The sequence below is a fragment of the Pocillopora damicornis genome, chromosome 13 (assembly GCF_964200805.1).
Source record: "Pocillopora damicornis chromosome 13, jaPocDami1.2, whole genome shotgun sequence".
NCBI lineage: Eukaryota > Metazoa > Cnidaria > Anthozoa > Scleractinia > Pocilloporidae > Pocillopora > Pocillopora damicornis.
Genome location: NC_142682.1, coordinates 7,146,117 through 7,162,030, shown reverse-complemented (window position 1 = coordinate 7,162,030; position 15,914 = coordinate 7,146,117). Strand labels below are relative to the sequence as shown.

The 15,914-nt window shown below is 36.9% G+C and overlaps 1 protein-coding gene across 1 annotated transcript; it reads right to left on the bottom strand.

Moving 5' to 3' along the window:
• Window positions 1-557: 557 nt before the first annotated feature.
• On the bottom strand, window positions 558-10,410 carry LOC113678386 (uncharacterized). The gene is made up of 10 exons (XM_089192691.1): window positions 10,052-10,410; window positions 8,544-8,788; window positions 7,960-8,152; window positions 7,373-7,498; window positions 6,608-6,670; window positions 6,357-6,454; window positions 5,440-5,637; window positions 3,268-3,521; window positions 2,411-2,604; window positions 558-1,742 (listed from the first exon to the last, which is right to left on the bottom strand). Exons 1-10 carry the CDS (start codon window positions 10,098-10,100, stop codon window positions 1,504-1,506), a joined length of 1,659 nt encoding a protein of 552 aa, XP_089048817.1. The 5' UTR covers window positions 10,101-10,410; the 3' UTR covers window positions 558-1,503.
• Between the last annotated feature and the right edge of the window lie 5,504 nt (window positions 10,411-15,914).

Below are 15,914 nucleotides of genomic sequence, written 5' to 3'. Positions count from 1 at the left end.
TGGGAATAGGAATGAAAAAATACAGTCATATTCTAAATAAAAATACGTCACCTATTTCCATAGTGCATTGCTTGTTGTCTGACCGCTTACAATGTTGAAAAGAAGCCATTTTAGCGAATTACTCATTTCAAGGCTGTCCGTACTCCCAAGAGAAAGGGATAACTCGCTAAAATGGCCTCGTTGCACCAAAGTAAGCGGTCAGATAAAAAGTAATGCACTGTGGAAGTAAGGTGAAGTATTTTTTTTTATGGCAGAATTTTACTGTTTTTTTTATTCCTAAGAGCGGTTGTAAGTATTTCCATTCCAACTCTTATATTATATATGCACCACTCAGCTCCTTTTATCGCCCCTCTCTCAGGGGTAACCTACAAGAAATTTCTCCCAACTATGGCAACAATTATCAAGTGACAAATTTTCTTAAATTTTGCACCAAATTATTGACATGCAACTATAATAAGTTTACGGCAGACCGTGAGGAGAACTATTAATCAAATCAAGGAGGGGAAAGGGTCATGAGTTATTACCTCTTTCAAAAATATCACTCCAAAACATCAACGAAAACGCTTAAAAAATATATTTTTTTAGTTATCACAGTCGTTTTAGTCATCAACTTTACCGTAATGTTTTACTGATGTTTTCCTTAAGCCCACTTCAAATTGTATCTTAGCTCACCATTGACACCAACTCACAGTTGTCTCCAAAGTTTCTTGAAATGAGCAATCTTTTTTAATAACTCTTTCTCGGTATAGCTTTACAAAGAAATTTAGAACAATCCGGAAGCTTAATATAAATATTTTGGTAGTGTTACCTTATAATTGCGTGGCCTAATAAAATGTTCCAGAAAGCTCGATGTTATGAAGTCAGCACGACCAAACATTTCAGAAACTCCTTTTACAAATATTATCTATAACAACAAGAAACATATTAATACATTGCAACCGCATTGTGGTGTTATGAGACTTTTTTTTCAGAAATGAGCTAAGAATAATAAATATCGCCTTTTTTTTCCAAGAACAGGCAGGTTTTAGCTTAACCTTAAGCGAGTTTTAGAAAACTCATATTATATGCTTCACAAGCTCTTGGCGATTTTTCATTGCTAATACATACTACGCATTTATTTGGCTGTTTAACACGACGTAGCCCCTGATAAGTAAATACTAAGACCGATGGATGTCCCTTTTCGGATATTTGTGCAATAAATTACAAGAAGAACTCTTCTGTGGAGCTTTAACTCAAACCTAGAGGCTACGGCCATTTTCTTGTATCTATCCAGTATCTCATCTCTTCCAGTGGGTAGGTAGAAGAGGTTGCCTGGTTTCTAACCAAGATTATTCTATAGCAGCTTTATAAAATTTGTTCGAATTCAGAATTCCACAACCAACTTAGAAGAAGTCACTATTCATGTATCATGGCTGCATACAACTGAATAGTAAACAGCAATGATTCAAACTTCAAAATATCCTTCTTTTTATTTTTCATCTTTTACCCAGCAGATCGATTTCCTCATCGTCTGTTGCCTCCTCCCTCTTCTAGAAGCAAATTATCCAGTAGATCATCAATATCATCTGTGTTCCTCTCTTCAGGCCTTCGTTGCGGCTGCACTTGGCCCGGTCTTGGTTGGAGCCAGAAGCCTCGGTGAAGATGAATTTGGATGTTATGCCTTCTGTCATGTATTCCCTGTATTTCGTTTTGCATTTTAAGATCTCTGGATATTTGTTCTGCTTGATTGAGAACGTTCTCAGCTATCGATTAAGGAAGAGTAAGATTAGAATTATCATATTCACTCTTTTGATGACATTCAACGCCTTTAACCTTGCTATAGGAAATAAAGTCCATGGAAATATAGTAATTCATAATATCACACATATATTATGTATATAATTTCACACCCAACCTTCCGTTATAATGCACCTTTTCAAGTTTTATTCAGGTTATGGATCAGAATAACTTCATATATAAAGTGCATTTTTAGCAATTTGCAACATGAAGGAAAGGAGAGAAATACGTCTAAAGAAACGTAGAAAGAAAAAAACTACTTCAAAGGGATTCATGATGATTTCTACCAAGAGGTCGTATAATACGTGTATGTGGCACGGCATAGTCATGCAAAACTTTGCTGTGTATACAGTACGATATCCCACTTGCCTCCCATAAGATATTTCACAGTGGACCACTCAAAAGCTTATAAATGGCCGTGCATGGGAAACGAGTATGTCGAGTATGCCGAGTATTCGTACTGTCTCCAATGAAATCGATGTATCAATGACACTTCGTATCCAAGTGCAGCCATTTGATATTTCCTGCACATGATGTGATTTGATTTCATGTGAAGCAACGCCATGCATGGGCATGTCATGATTCATCTATCTATTTGTTGGACCTGTCGTACAACGTAAGGCAAACAGTTTACCTTCTCTTAAGTATGCAACTCTTTCTTGTTCTGTAAATTCTGTATCCCGTTGCAGCGCCTTGCGAATGGAGGAATCTGCCTTTGCAATAAGGAAAGTTGCCTTGAATCTTTTTGTACACTGAGGAAGCAACCTGTTTTCAACTTCCTTGATTATACGGTCTGCTTTAGCAATATTTACAGCGGAAACATCCTTTCTGCAAACGAATGGTAAAAATGGAAAAAAAAACCCTTGTTAACGATCCAACAAGTGCGTCTTTTTTAGGAATCTAGCTATTTATAGATCCTGGAACTGGGCAATCTGGGCCTGCACATGAACATGGAATACGACTCGAACGTGTCTTTACTTGGCTGCGAAACGAGATCGATAAGTTGGGTGAAGTGCAAATAGGAGATTATAAAAGAAATTGAATCGAAGATTTTCGTTGGGTCATGTCGTCCCAGTATTTTAAAGCTATTTTTTAACTTGTGAAACGAGTTTTTTTTTTCCCGGGATATGCAAATGAGTCACACACGGTAATTAGCACCTGTGAGGCGAAACGTGACACTGAAAAATGGAAAATAGGAGAATTTGGCTTGTGCAGGTGAAGAAGGATTTGGATCACAGCGTCTAAATTTGAGGTGATTTTGAAAACAGAAATTCGATAAACGCAGGATACTTTTCGTAACATTTAAATATTCTGAAGAGTGAAATGGATAATTTTGTTTTTCTGGAAGATTGTCTATGGAGGTAGGAGCAACCTTGCATTGCTGCAAGACCAGTAATTACAAGTTCACAACCATGTTTTATCTATAGTTTAAGTATTTTGTGCACGAGTTGGCCATGAGTATTCTTTGATTTGTTTATCGCAACTCGTTACCTTGGATCTGGGAACTTTTGGCGGGAGGAACTTAAATAGTGGTAGATCATCCTGATGCTCATCCTATTGATGCAGCGCATGCTATCGTTCTGCTCCTGTTGTGCCCAGATTATCTTAACATCCTCGAAAATTTCTTCGATTTCTCGATCTTCTTCTGATGTAATTCCAATGGCAGCTGATTTGGCTTGTATCAACGCTGCTTTGTTGTACTTGTTGACAGCGGTCTCTTCACTCACGCAAGCAACTTCAAGGCACTGGCCATGAAATGATTCAAACGAATAGATGAAACATATCTTCATTAGAATAAGTATAGTTAGATAGACTTAACTCATTACTCATTACTCTCATTACTCTCATTACTCTCATTACTCTCATTACTCTCATTACTCTCATTACTCTCATTACTCTCATTACTCTCATTACTCTCATTACTCATTACTCATTACTCTCGTTAGAAATATTATTTCATACTGATTTGCGCCCTTTCTGTTCGTATGTAGTCTGTTTTGAGCTCCATTTTGGAGTAATTTTCATCGCAATCCTTGGAACCGCTCAAGCACCACAACCCTCGCAGAGTCAACGGAGCGGAGTTACATCTCTTCACGGATTCTTTTCTAACGAAGTGACTCACTCTTTCCCCTTTACGATGGCCGTAGGCTATCCAAAGAGAGGGAGAAGAGCTGGCGTGAAGACAAGAGCCGAAGAAGCTAGGAAATAATTTACGTTCTTTTTTTCTGATTACTTACAGAAATTACCATCTGAAAAAAGGGAGGGAACCCGGCCAATTCTTAAGGATGAGAGTGCACACATTAACGCATGAGTAGAACATTGATATCATTTACAGCAAAACACAATCAGACTACATTACGCATGAAGAGATTATTATTGGTAGACAGCTACTTGCAGGTCAAGTGATGGATTCTTGGCCAGTTATGGTAAGGAAATGTTGTTTGATCCCCAAATCATACATACATACATATACATATATATATATATATATATATATATATATATATATATATATATATATATATATATAATTGTTACTAGAACTCTCAGGCCAACAAAGGTGCACCGCGCCAGGAGGATAAATAAAGATTCGCAGTCCAAACCTCACAGCAAATACGAACGTAGAGAGTAAAAAAATGCGAGGATGGACAACTTCTGACGTAAAATTTAATAAAAACGTTTCGGTCAGAGACCTTCTTCAGTTATTTACCTAAATATATAACTGACTGGTAAATAACTGAAGAAGGTCTCTGACCGAAACGATTTTATTTAATTTTTTATCTTTTTTACGTCAGAAGTTGTCCATCCTCGCATTTTTTTACTCTCTACATATATGAATGTGGGGGTAGAGTCTACCTTGGCATAAAGTGCCTAATGCTGTGGTAGCATAGCTAAGTATACATAAGTTAAAGAATTAAAGAGGACGCATCGATTCTCTGTAACTCTGAGTTTCGCGCCTAAGCGCTCTGTCTGACGAGCACTTAGTCGCGAGTCACAGATAATCGATGCGTCGTCTTTAATTCTTGAACTTATGTATATATATATATATATATATATATATATGTATATAATTTTTATTTTTTGCGTGTACCTCTAGCTTTAAATTTGGGGAAAGATAAGGTGTAACATTTTCATCAACACAGGTTTGGGTTTCCTTGATTTTAAAAATAAGTAAATACAGGAGGCTATTATTATGCGCTCTTGTTAACCAACACAGCGGTTAAACATTGGGTATGCATAAGGGAATCAATTCGGGCCTCACACACTCCAATTCCCACGCAGAATTTCAAACGAAAATATATAGAATATACAATCGCAAAATAAGCAAAAAATAATTGAAATGTTCAAAGATATCTCTAAAAGGAAACAAAAGTAGGCAAAAGGGAAACTCGAGACTTTTTGACACGAGACAAGGCTTATTCAAGTACAGGTGTCTTGTTGACCATTCCGTTTTGAGCTTTACCAAAAAGTGTCATACTGAAAGCACGCCACCTTGTCATTACAACGTTTGCACACGCGCAGGCGTGTGTTCACTTGAGTGACCTCTCCCTAGTCAAGTTTTTACAGCTTGCTTAAGTCCGCTGGTCAATCGCTGCTCTCATACATGTCCCATCATTCAATTGTGTATGAACGTGAGTCAAGTGAAAGAGAGTGCTATCTTACCTCCGTGGAATTTTCCATGTACTCCGCGGAAAGGTCAAAATTTTCTGCCTGTCTATGTATGGCAGAGATGATGTAATATGCTTTCGTCATTAGAAAAGGCCAATTTCCTGAGTTAGAACGATTGGCACGTGCAGCAACATCTCGGCAAATGGCTAAACAGTCATCCATTTTGTTCTGAGCGAACTGTATTATGGCTTCCTTCACCAAAAAATAAGGGTGGTAAAAATAAGATTAATTTAATCATCTTCATAGCGATACCCCGTAGCAAGAAATGATAGTTCAAGTAACGGTGACAACGGAAAAAAATATTACGCAACTGTAAAAAAACAGCATAGTTAAGAGAACCGACTGAGCTAAGCCAGGAGCCCATCACTTGGAGCCTTCAACTGCTCTGTGTTTTTGTCACCGCGTTTTTACAGACACATTTATTTTTTGTTTGAATTTACCGCGAACTTGGTATCGGAAATGGCCTCCTGGCTAAACCTGAAAACCAGTCAGCCGAGTTCCTCGTTTTAAATCCTTGGGAAAAATATCTATAGTAGAGACATTGACTTAATTAAATATTCCTCCATTTTGGAGTTTTGCCAGTTTTGTGGGGAAGTGGTTGTTGCTATGGTAATTTGTAATCAATTCTGTGATAGGTGGATTTAGTATGATTGACTGCTTTAACTGTCCGATTACAGGTGTCCGATTACAGCCAACTCCCCGATTACTCTGTCCGATTGCAATTGCACAGAATAAGTACTCAAAAATGAAGCAGCTATTGCGCCAATTGCATTTGCAGAAATTTTGATGGTTTTGCTGAAGAGCTGAATAAGGCAATTGCCTTAATCACGATCCCTAGGGGGCATAGCCGAAGATATCATTCTCGCTTTGTAATGCACGCCAGGACATTGTAATGCCTCTAGAAGCCTTACCTCCAAACGAACAGCTAAGTAGAGGTCTTGATACCTCAAAATTCCATCGACACGGTCAGTAAGCTTCTGTTTATCTATCAGAAACTGATTGTATTGACCTGAAATTATAATCGACCAAAGGGAATTAAATTTAACGACAATTTGATATATGAGTAGTTAAATCTGTCTTCGCTGTTCCTTAAGAAAATATATTCTTCCTTCCATGTTTTCATTGCACTGGTATTTAGTAGCTGTAAAAGAAAAGTACAAACCATTATCACCAAGTTTTTGAAAGTGCATCACTACGGTTCTTCCACTCTGCTTTGACAAAACACCTATAATCAAAAGTGAACGAAAAGTTGATGAAATTGCACATTTTGGAAATGTGTTTATTTGGCGCGAGGTAGTGTTAATTAAAAAATTAAAAAAAAAAAAAAATTGAGAGCGCCCTATTACTTCAAAAATGTGTCAAACGAAAATATTCCTAAGACTTAAACTTCACGACTTAATTTTCAGCGAGATTGAGAGTCAACACTTTTTGGTGTTTTTTAGACTTCATTCCAAACGACAGACGAAAGAAAAGCGCGTAAAGACTCAAGACACGTGATTCGGTACGGAACACGGTGAATCGCGTACAAAATTTTACTTTTAATAAGATATGTGACCGGGAGAGTTTTAGGAAACGGTGTTCACACGAATACCCGAATATTTCAATAAGACCATAATAAACGCTTGTTGAAGACTCCATTAAAGCATTTCTGTCGCTACGCTGAAAGAAAAATTTCCAGTTGAGATTCCAAAGTTGTCAACTACATCCGGCCAAGTCCTAACGGGGTCGGATATAGAACTCTCTTTAAAATAACGGTGTACTTGAGCTAGAATTACGTTTTAAACAACTGAACTGTCTTGGTCAAATAAAAAGAAGAAATAAACAAACAAAAAAAAAAGATAAAGTTTACAAATTTAATTGCGTTAACTGAAATTTTACGAAATTCAGAGCTAAAGCCGAAGTAACTATAAACGTTTGTATTATATACCTGACATTTTAATTCTTGGTAAAGGCTTCTCTACTTCCATTACAGTTCTTCCACTTTGATAATCCCATAGATTTGTGTTTCTTTCATGTGACTTGACAGTCAATTGCTTCATGTCCAACTCTATATCTGAATGAATATATATAACACAGTGAACGAAAATTCCCTCACGAATAGTGCAAAGTTAATCACCATAACAAGTTCTGACAATGATTATTATGATCATAGCAAAGTAATCTTGAGTTCTGAGAGTTGAGACTGGTTCTTACCAAGAGAAAATAGACTATTTGTATTCCCTTGTTCTTTTTGGTCAGGATTTTGTCATACGGACCGTTTCCACGGTCATAAACCGCGATTTTTCTTCTCGAAAGCAGGCAGATTAAAAAAAACAAAACAAAACAAAAAAAACAAGTTTAGTCTACTTGCCATATAATAAACTACTGCCACAATCATGGGCCAATATTCCTCAGTGCGGCCCTTGCGCTCGCTGAGTATAAGTTATTATTTAAATTACAATTAATTTAAGTGTCGTCATCATTAGTTAAAATGTCAAGGTCCTAATTATTAATGGGGTATTGTGTTAAATTCACCTTCATACTCTGTTATCTTCTGGTAAAGTGTAATCCTAATCGTGTAAGTGATGGGTGTTTCATTTTTCACCGGTAACACAAACACTAAGTTGCCGGCGTATGAGGGAAGCTGTTTATTTCTGCAATCAGTGTTGGTTGCGAGCATCCAAGCGTAAGGCACCACTTTCGGCACAATTTTGAAGCCTCCATCTCGCTGAATACGGATCGCACACAAACGAAAAAACGGTAGTTAACATAAACAAACGAAAATAAAAAATTCCTTCAAAATTAAGAAAAGTAGAAACAACACAAATATCATTAAAATTTTAACCCCTTTGAACTTTTATCAAAACAAGCCAACAAAAGACCTCATCAACTTTTTAATTCAGCTCCAATTTGAATTTACTTTTCTTAAATTAAACAGTGAAAAAATGAATAATTTTATGATGTTTCTCCTTTAAATTCATGTAGGGTCTTTAAAGATGCTCTGTTTTCTTGATACAGATACGCAGTTTCTTGTGTTGTTTTCTCTTGCCTTGGTTCGCTAACCTTTTACCGAAAAAAGGTCAATAACTTCATTATATACTTTTTTCTTAGCTACTTACAGTGAGATACAGATCCTTAAAATGTGGCGAAGCATAGCAGTCCCAGATTTCCTCAGTATCTATGTCTATCACTGCAACAACAAACTGCACCACCAGAGCAAGAAAGGGGACTTGGATTACATAGGGATGCAGTTGGATTCTCCTTGACTGACCAAAATATATTTCGTCTGATAGCTGTCGGCATTTCTGAATAATTACTAATCGAGCTCTATTTGGTCGGAAAGTACTTGTGGTTGGATGTGTTGCTTTATGGAAAAGACAGTAAATGTACACAGTGTTAACTGATTTCAATTAACAGTAGTTGAGAAAAGATCAGTCTTTAATTGCTGGAAGTTGTGTATCATTCCATCAGTGTAGCGGTATTTGGATATTTAGGAGAAAAAGTGGTACAGTAAGTCGGAGTGGTCAGTATAAAACATGCCGTCGGACCTCAGACATATATTTACGGACTTCAGACTGCGAAAAAATACGGACTACATGTTACAGACCTAGACTTACATGGATTACGTCTCACGAAACAGGGTAAAAAGTGTTGACTACAAATAACTAGCTATTGTTTCTCTCGTTCACTTTTTTTTACGACCCTTATTGCAAAGCCAGATTCCCTCAAAGGGCTTGAAAATATCACTCTCCAGGCCGTAAGAAGCGCAGGAATTTGTATTGAATGTACTGAATGTGATCATTCCTACGACGCTACCGAGCCATAGCGGCTATGTTCAGCTGAAAAAAAAGTCTAAAAACAATTAAAAGGAAAAAAAAAAATTATACTTATCAATGTTCTTCACACGATCCGTAACATGCTGTCCTTCCTAAATCTCAATTCCAGATTTTACTGATACCCAGTCCTTTATTCGTCGTCCTCAGCTCGTTAAATGTATCCTATCTCGCTTTTCTTAAATTTGCCGGATTCAAAAGACAATCAGTAATTTTCTTGCCCTCGAGAGGTGGATATAAGATAAAAAAAAAATCGGCCTCAAGTTTCCTAGCTGACAAGAAGAACCGGTGACTTTTAAGCAAGAAAATCTCTCTTGAATTATATGTAAACAACCAATATAAACAATTAGCACAGACTGAAATGATGCGCAAAAAACAATTCCGGTTTGCGATATCTCTGTTTAAGTCCGTCTGATATGGCGAAAATTACCAAAAATCCTACTGAGAAGTTCTACAAAAAGAGCTTAGCAAAGAACTCTTATAGCTGAACGGCGTACCCGTGTGACTAAGAACGAATTGATGTTAATACCTGTCTTCCTAATATCATCAAAGAACGGACGATTGCTTATGCCGCCGGACCGATAGGTTTAAATAAGATCACTCAAAAGCCATGATTGCCTTCTTGATTCATACATGATTCGGCTCACATCAGAATATGGAAATTTTCGGCCGTCATCTTTCATTTTCATGTCCACATTTGTTCCAAATAGCAATAATATTAGAATGGAACATTTTCATATATATTTTACCTTCGAAGCAGCTGTCAGATGTAGTTAAAAAAAAAGAAAACTTACCATCGATCGATTCTCGAACACCAATATCACAACAGTTCGCGGCATTCATGATAATTTTTGAAGGCCTCTGGTCTTTTCAACTCGCAAATCTAATCTTTCAGGAAATGCTGTGACAAGCATATTTTCGTCGAAGTCAATACAAGGAAGGCGCTCGACCGTGGAAAAAACTTCGCGATGCAAATCGAAAAAAGGGACTTCCCCTAACCTACCTCAAACTCATTACGTATTAATTCATGTCTTTTTTAACGATACATGAGCTGTTTTTTACCGTATACCGAAGCTCTGAACTCCTTTCATTTTCCTGAAACGCAAGTAAGATGATTAGTTGGTGAATATAGGAGCAATAGCGCTCAGAAAGTAAACATCGCGGCGTGATAAATAGCTTTTGTTGCAAATTGCCTACGTTGTAATCAGACTGTTATAGAAACACAGAAACTGAAAGTGCTGTCTACGGCAAAATCCCGATTTAAGGTATCCGTATATAAGTATGGAAAATTTTAAACTTGCTCATTCTCAGAATACATATATGTTATTGGCCAGCCGGTAAGTCCGTAATGGGAATAATTGAGCTCGGGGTCTGGTCTCAGTACTCAAGACAGAGGGCACAGTTTTTCCTACTACGGACCGACCTTGGCTGGTGAATAACATTTTTATTTTTTCCCTACAACTTAGCGAAATTTTTTCCAAAAGAACCCAAATGATTTTGGGCTTTGATTTACACAAGGTCTTCCATAAACTAAACAATTTTTTAATGAGTAAATGGTAGTTAAAATAGATGTAATGCTAATTAAAGAGAGAAGCATCACCGAAACATTTTCATTTGCGTAAATTTTAAGAGGCTTCCATTATTTTTACAAGTATCTGTCACCATCTGACAACCGTCAATTAGAGACCGCGTAAGGAAAAAAAACGCATGTATACTTTAGAAAAAAACAACGGAACTAGTTTAACAAGAACTGTCACGACGATGTTTTCTTTTAAAACAGTTAATGATCTTCGGAATTAAGGTAATCGTCCCACAGGTGGAGCTTGAGCCGCCTGTGGGTGAGCGAAGCTTTCAGTTCTGCTAAAAATATGCTTTCGGTGAGTCTTTCCAAGTCCATTCAATTTGGAAAAATTGCTCAACAGAAACTGAAGGTATAGTATATTACGTTACGTAGCGTTACCGCTGTAAGGAAACTTCCTTTTACCTAATCGTGTTATAAATCTATTTTCCAAAGTTAAAGGAAAATAACTAATTATGAATATTGTATGGTAGATATTCTATCTTGATTACTGAATCAAGGACAGTCGAATCAGAGTAATAAGACGAGTCACTTGACCGATGAATAATCTACAGAAGGAATTCAATAAGAAAAAGCCACATTAAATGCCTCATTCGAATTTAGTTTTTTAGGAGAAAAGACCAGGTATACACACGCCACTGCAGCAGACAAACGAGCAAGCTCTCACAACTTTCCTTGCCATTTACTTACTGAACAGAGGTAAATTTTCGTACATTAATTAACCGTCGATGAGATTAAATAATAGTAAGCGGTCGGATAACAATGCGCTGTGAAAGTAAAAGTGAGGTCTTTTAATTAAAAATGTGATTGTATTTTTTTTATTCCCAAGAGCGGTCGTAAATATTCCGATACAAATTCTTTTAATGAATGAGTTGCCAGTAATCGGATCCTTGCGTTTGCGCATAGATTTCTGGGATCGCCACGGGGCAAACATTGTAACTCGCTAGAAAGGAGAGTATTGCGAAAGGTTGTTTGGACGTCCAAAATTGCGATTTTGGTGAGAAATTATGGATTTTTCGCCGCAGTTTTATTATAAATGGATAAAGATAATGTTGATACGAGGGAAATGTAAGTTTTTGTTGCAATTACCACCAAATATGTTATTAAAATCACCGTAAAACTTCTCTCCTTACGTAAGGTCTATTTTGAAACTTTCATCGCGTAATGGTCTCGAAATATTCCAAAATTAACCATAAATCGCTAGGAAATAACTAATTTAGGTCTTTTTAGTTTTATTTACATATGTAAAGCCTGTCTTCATACTTGTTCAGTTGACGTATTTAATAGACAAATTACGACGTTTGAAAATATACCTCCTCAAAGGAGAGAAGTCGTTGTCAGCGGATATGGAAACAATTTTTTACCGAGCTGTTGCTCTCAGTAAGGATGAAATAAGCGATGATGAAAAACATGCGGAAATCCCTAAGTCAAGTGATAGTATGTTTGAGAAAAATCCAAAGGTCCCTGAGCTGCAACTTTTCTTCTCGAACTCCATGAAGGATCGCGTCAAGAAAAGCAAGATCACACCGGGGAACTCCGGCAGAAAATCATATCATCAGTTGTGCATCGCTCCTTAAGAGACCAATTTGTATCCTCATCGTCACAGTGAGAAAGATTTCAGTATTGAGCCGATTATCAACACTCGTGATTCGTTCTCATTGATTACATCAAAGAAGCAGCGTAGGTGTTTTGTCACTTTAACCCTTTAACTCCCATAAGTGACCAAGACATAATTTCTCCTTTAAATATCAATACAATATCAACCAGATAAGTGATGAGAATAAAGAAAAATGTCAATTTGGGGATAATTAGTCGATCCAATACTAAATTCTCTGACCTAACATTATAGGAATTGTATGGTTGACAATAAGAAGAAAGAGAAATTTGATCTGGGAGTTAAAGGGTTAATGTACCACAATAAGACTTATTGCTCAAGCACGTCATTTCAATCTCCTGCTACCTTAAGGTAACTTTCGTAGCGCTCTTTTGCAGTACCAAGCCACGAAAAAAGCTAGAAGTAGACTTAACACACGTACAAAAAACTGAAAAGGCTTTGTTGAGAAATTCCTTAGAGATTTATAGTTAGTTTTCTAAATTTCGAGACCATTACGCGATATCAAATTCAAATTAAACCTTGCGTCGGCATGGAGTGCCAATTGGTAGATTTTACTACATATTTCATTGTTTTTCAAACAAAAACTTGCGCTTCCCTTGTATAAGCATTACCCAAATCCATTTCCGATAAAAGAGCGGCGAAAAAGCGATAATCTCTTTCTAAAATCGTTTTTTTGGACGTCGGAACAACCTTTCGATATACATTTCCTTCTAGTGAGTTAAAATGTTTGCCTCGTGGTGATCCTAGAAATCTGTGCGCAAACACAAGGATCCGATTATTGGCAACTCATTCCCTTATCACCTCACAGCTGGAGCTTGGGCGGCCTGTGGCTTGCCCTTTCACTACAAACCAATTGTTTGATTGTAACCAAATACCTCACGTTGTAACCGTCTAGGTACTTTTTGTGAAGGAATATAATTAATTACAGACGGTTTTTAGGCCGCTTATCAACCAATATAATGACACTACTGCTTATAAAAAATTAATTCATTTCGAAATCAACATTTTTCTTTCAACCAAAGTGATTTGAGCGGGTGAAAAGAGAGAATTAATTAGCTATTTATCGGCTTGAGGTAGTGACCGACGTCTTTGCTTAATTAAAAATACTGCCAAGCCGGAAAAACGAGAGTTATATTTGAAAAATGGCAGCGAAGGTAGGGATGAACTCGGCGACTCATGAAAGCGTTACCGTGCCCGTTAGTAGAGATAGGAAAATAAGCACCGCGCTAAAAACAAATCAGATTACAGGATTCGTTACCGTGCCCTCTAAGAAAAAAAAAAAATGAAAGATAATACTACACACACATCTTTTCTAGCTTTCAGGTAATACCCGAGTTTGCTTTCTTTTATGGAGGATTTTGTATGGAAAATTGATTATTGGCAGTCCATTTATGATAAAGGGGTTTGTTCACGGATCGCAAAGTATGGGAGTAAAAAACCGAAAAGCCCAAAATTTACAACTTATGGCTGAAATAACTTCCTGAATTTTACTAGAGATGGGTGAATAGCTTGGAAGAGTACGGAATCTTGCAAATGAGTTTGAGGATATAGGGATCGACCAAAAGTCGAGCAATTTATACCAATCGAGCTTCAAAATAAATTTATACCACTCGAGCTTCAAAGAAATTCGGATCTGGATTTTGGCAAAGGAAACCTTGACTTGATAGAACGGCCGCTGTTCTCCCTCCCTCGAGATTATTTTCCTTTGAGATGGACTTTCTTCTGTAATCGCTGGTATATCAGGCCATGGCAGCTTACGTAGATTCACTTGAAAGCTTCTAATATCCTGTGCACATATTTAAAATTAGAATGGATTAGAGTGGATCGGACAAAAATTGCTTAACTCTTGATAGAGGAAGCCAAAAATTCCCACCGTAGGGTTTTCCTAGTATTTTCAAATAGTCCTTCAAAAATATAAAGCTATCGTGCAGCGTAACTAAAGTATTTGTATTTTATTGGAAAACAGCGACGCGTAAACCTTAATAAGTTCATGGTTAATATGAGCAACTCGTTCTGCATACAATATCAACTTCATCTGGCTTAACTAGGTAATCGTGCACCATCAGACATTAATAACATCAACGCACCCGAAGGGACAAAATGTTTACTCAACAAGCAATTAACCTTGTAACGTAAAAAACCACTACAAGAATCGAAAGTGTAATGGGGCGACGAGGCTTTGGTATTACAAAGCATTACCGACGCCAGCGATATCTAATGAATTAAGATACACGTCTCCATGAAATCAGATGCTCGGTGATGAATTTAAGAAATAATTATTTTAGAAACGAACCCGATAAGTTTTCATAAAATTTGAAAGCCCTCTTTCTTGTTGCTTTCGCTATAATAGTGGGAGATAAAATTCCTGATGAAAACTTTGTCTTTTATCGATGCTTGTAGACTGCCTTCGGATTAAAGAAGCTTATTTTTCTGCGCTATTCATATGGTATCAGACGGTTTTGCTATTTAATAATCATCGTCGTAGAGATAAAGACGTCCCTGTGGATAGTTACTAAACATCATGCTCTTCAGACTAAAATAATATTGATAGAAAAAGCCAGCAAACATGGCAAAAAAAAAAACAAAACAAAACAAAACAAAACAAAACAAAAAACAAACAAACAAACAAAATAAAAAAAGCAAACCAAATACGGGAAAGAGAAATATGAACTTTGGTTGTAGAGGAATATTTGGAAGTACTCTCGGGGATAATGGTGAAGAAGAAACAGTAAACAAAATAAAAATATTAAGAAAAGAATGGATAACGGAGTTCCCTTCGCATTCGAAGGCTAAGGTGCATGGTTTGCGGGTCTTATGAAAGAAAAATTTTCAGCAATTAACAGCTGAAATTATAATCAAATTGGACAAATATATCTGCTGTTGTTTAATGAACATGGCTTGGCAAACATCACGCTTAATCTATTTTTCCTTCCCCCGTTTTAGCCCATTATCGGTTTGACACCTGATCGCGAGCGTATAAACGGAGGCGTGAGATTGAGCCCTATTGTTTGAGTACTTGAAACCGCTAAGCAGTTACACTTTAATGTATGAAACACATATTCAATACATTCGTTCTACAATGAAAAATAAAATAACTGAAAAATAGAGAGAGGATAGACAGTCTGAGTGGAGAACTTATGATTTAATTCTAAGACTCGAAGTCAAATAAGACATGTGAGACAAGGTGGAGGTGGTAAAAAACAGGAGGGTGAGAAATACGGTAAAGAGTGTCGCCTCAATTGTCAGACTGAATCGAAGCTGTCAAATGCTGATATTTACTAAAAATAAACGAGAAGACGAAAATTTAAGGGCTAAAAGCAAATAAATTATATTCCGTGAACCTCATGGAATATATGAGGCAAATTAACTTTGGGTTTTCGTGAGAGCACGATAGGAAGGTCAATGAAAAAGAAGCAAAAAACCACAGATGTCGAACGGTAGCTAATTTCACCGAAACATGATC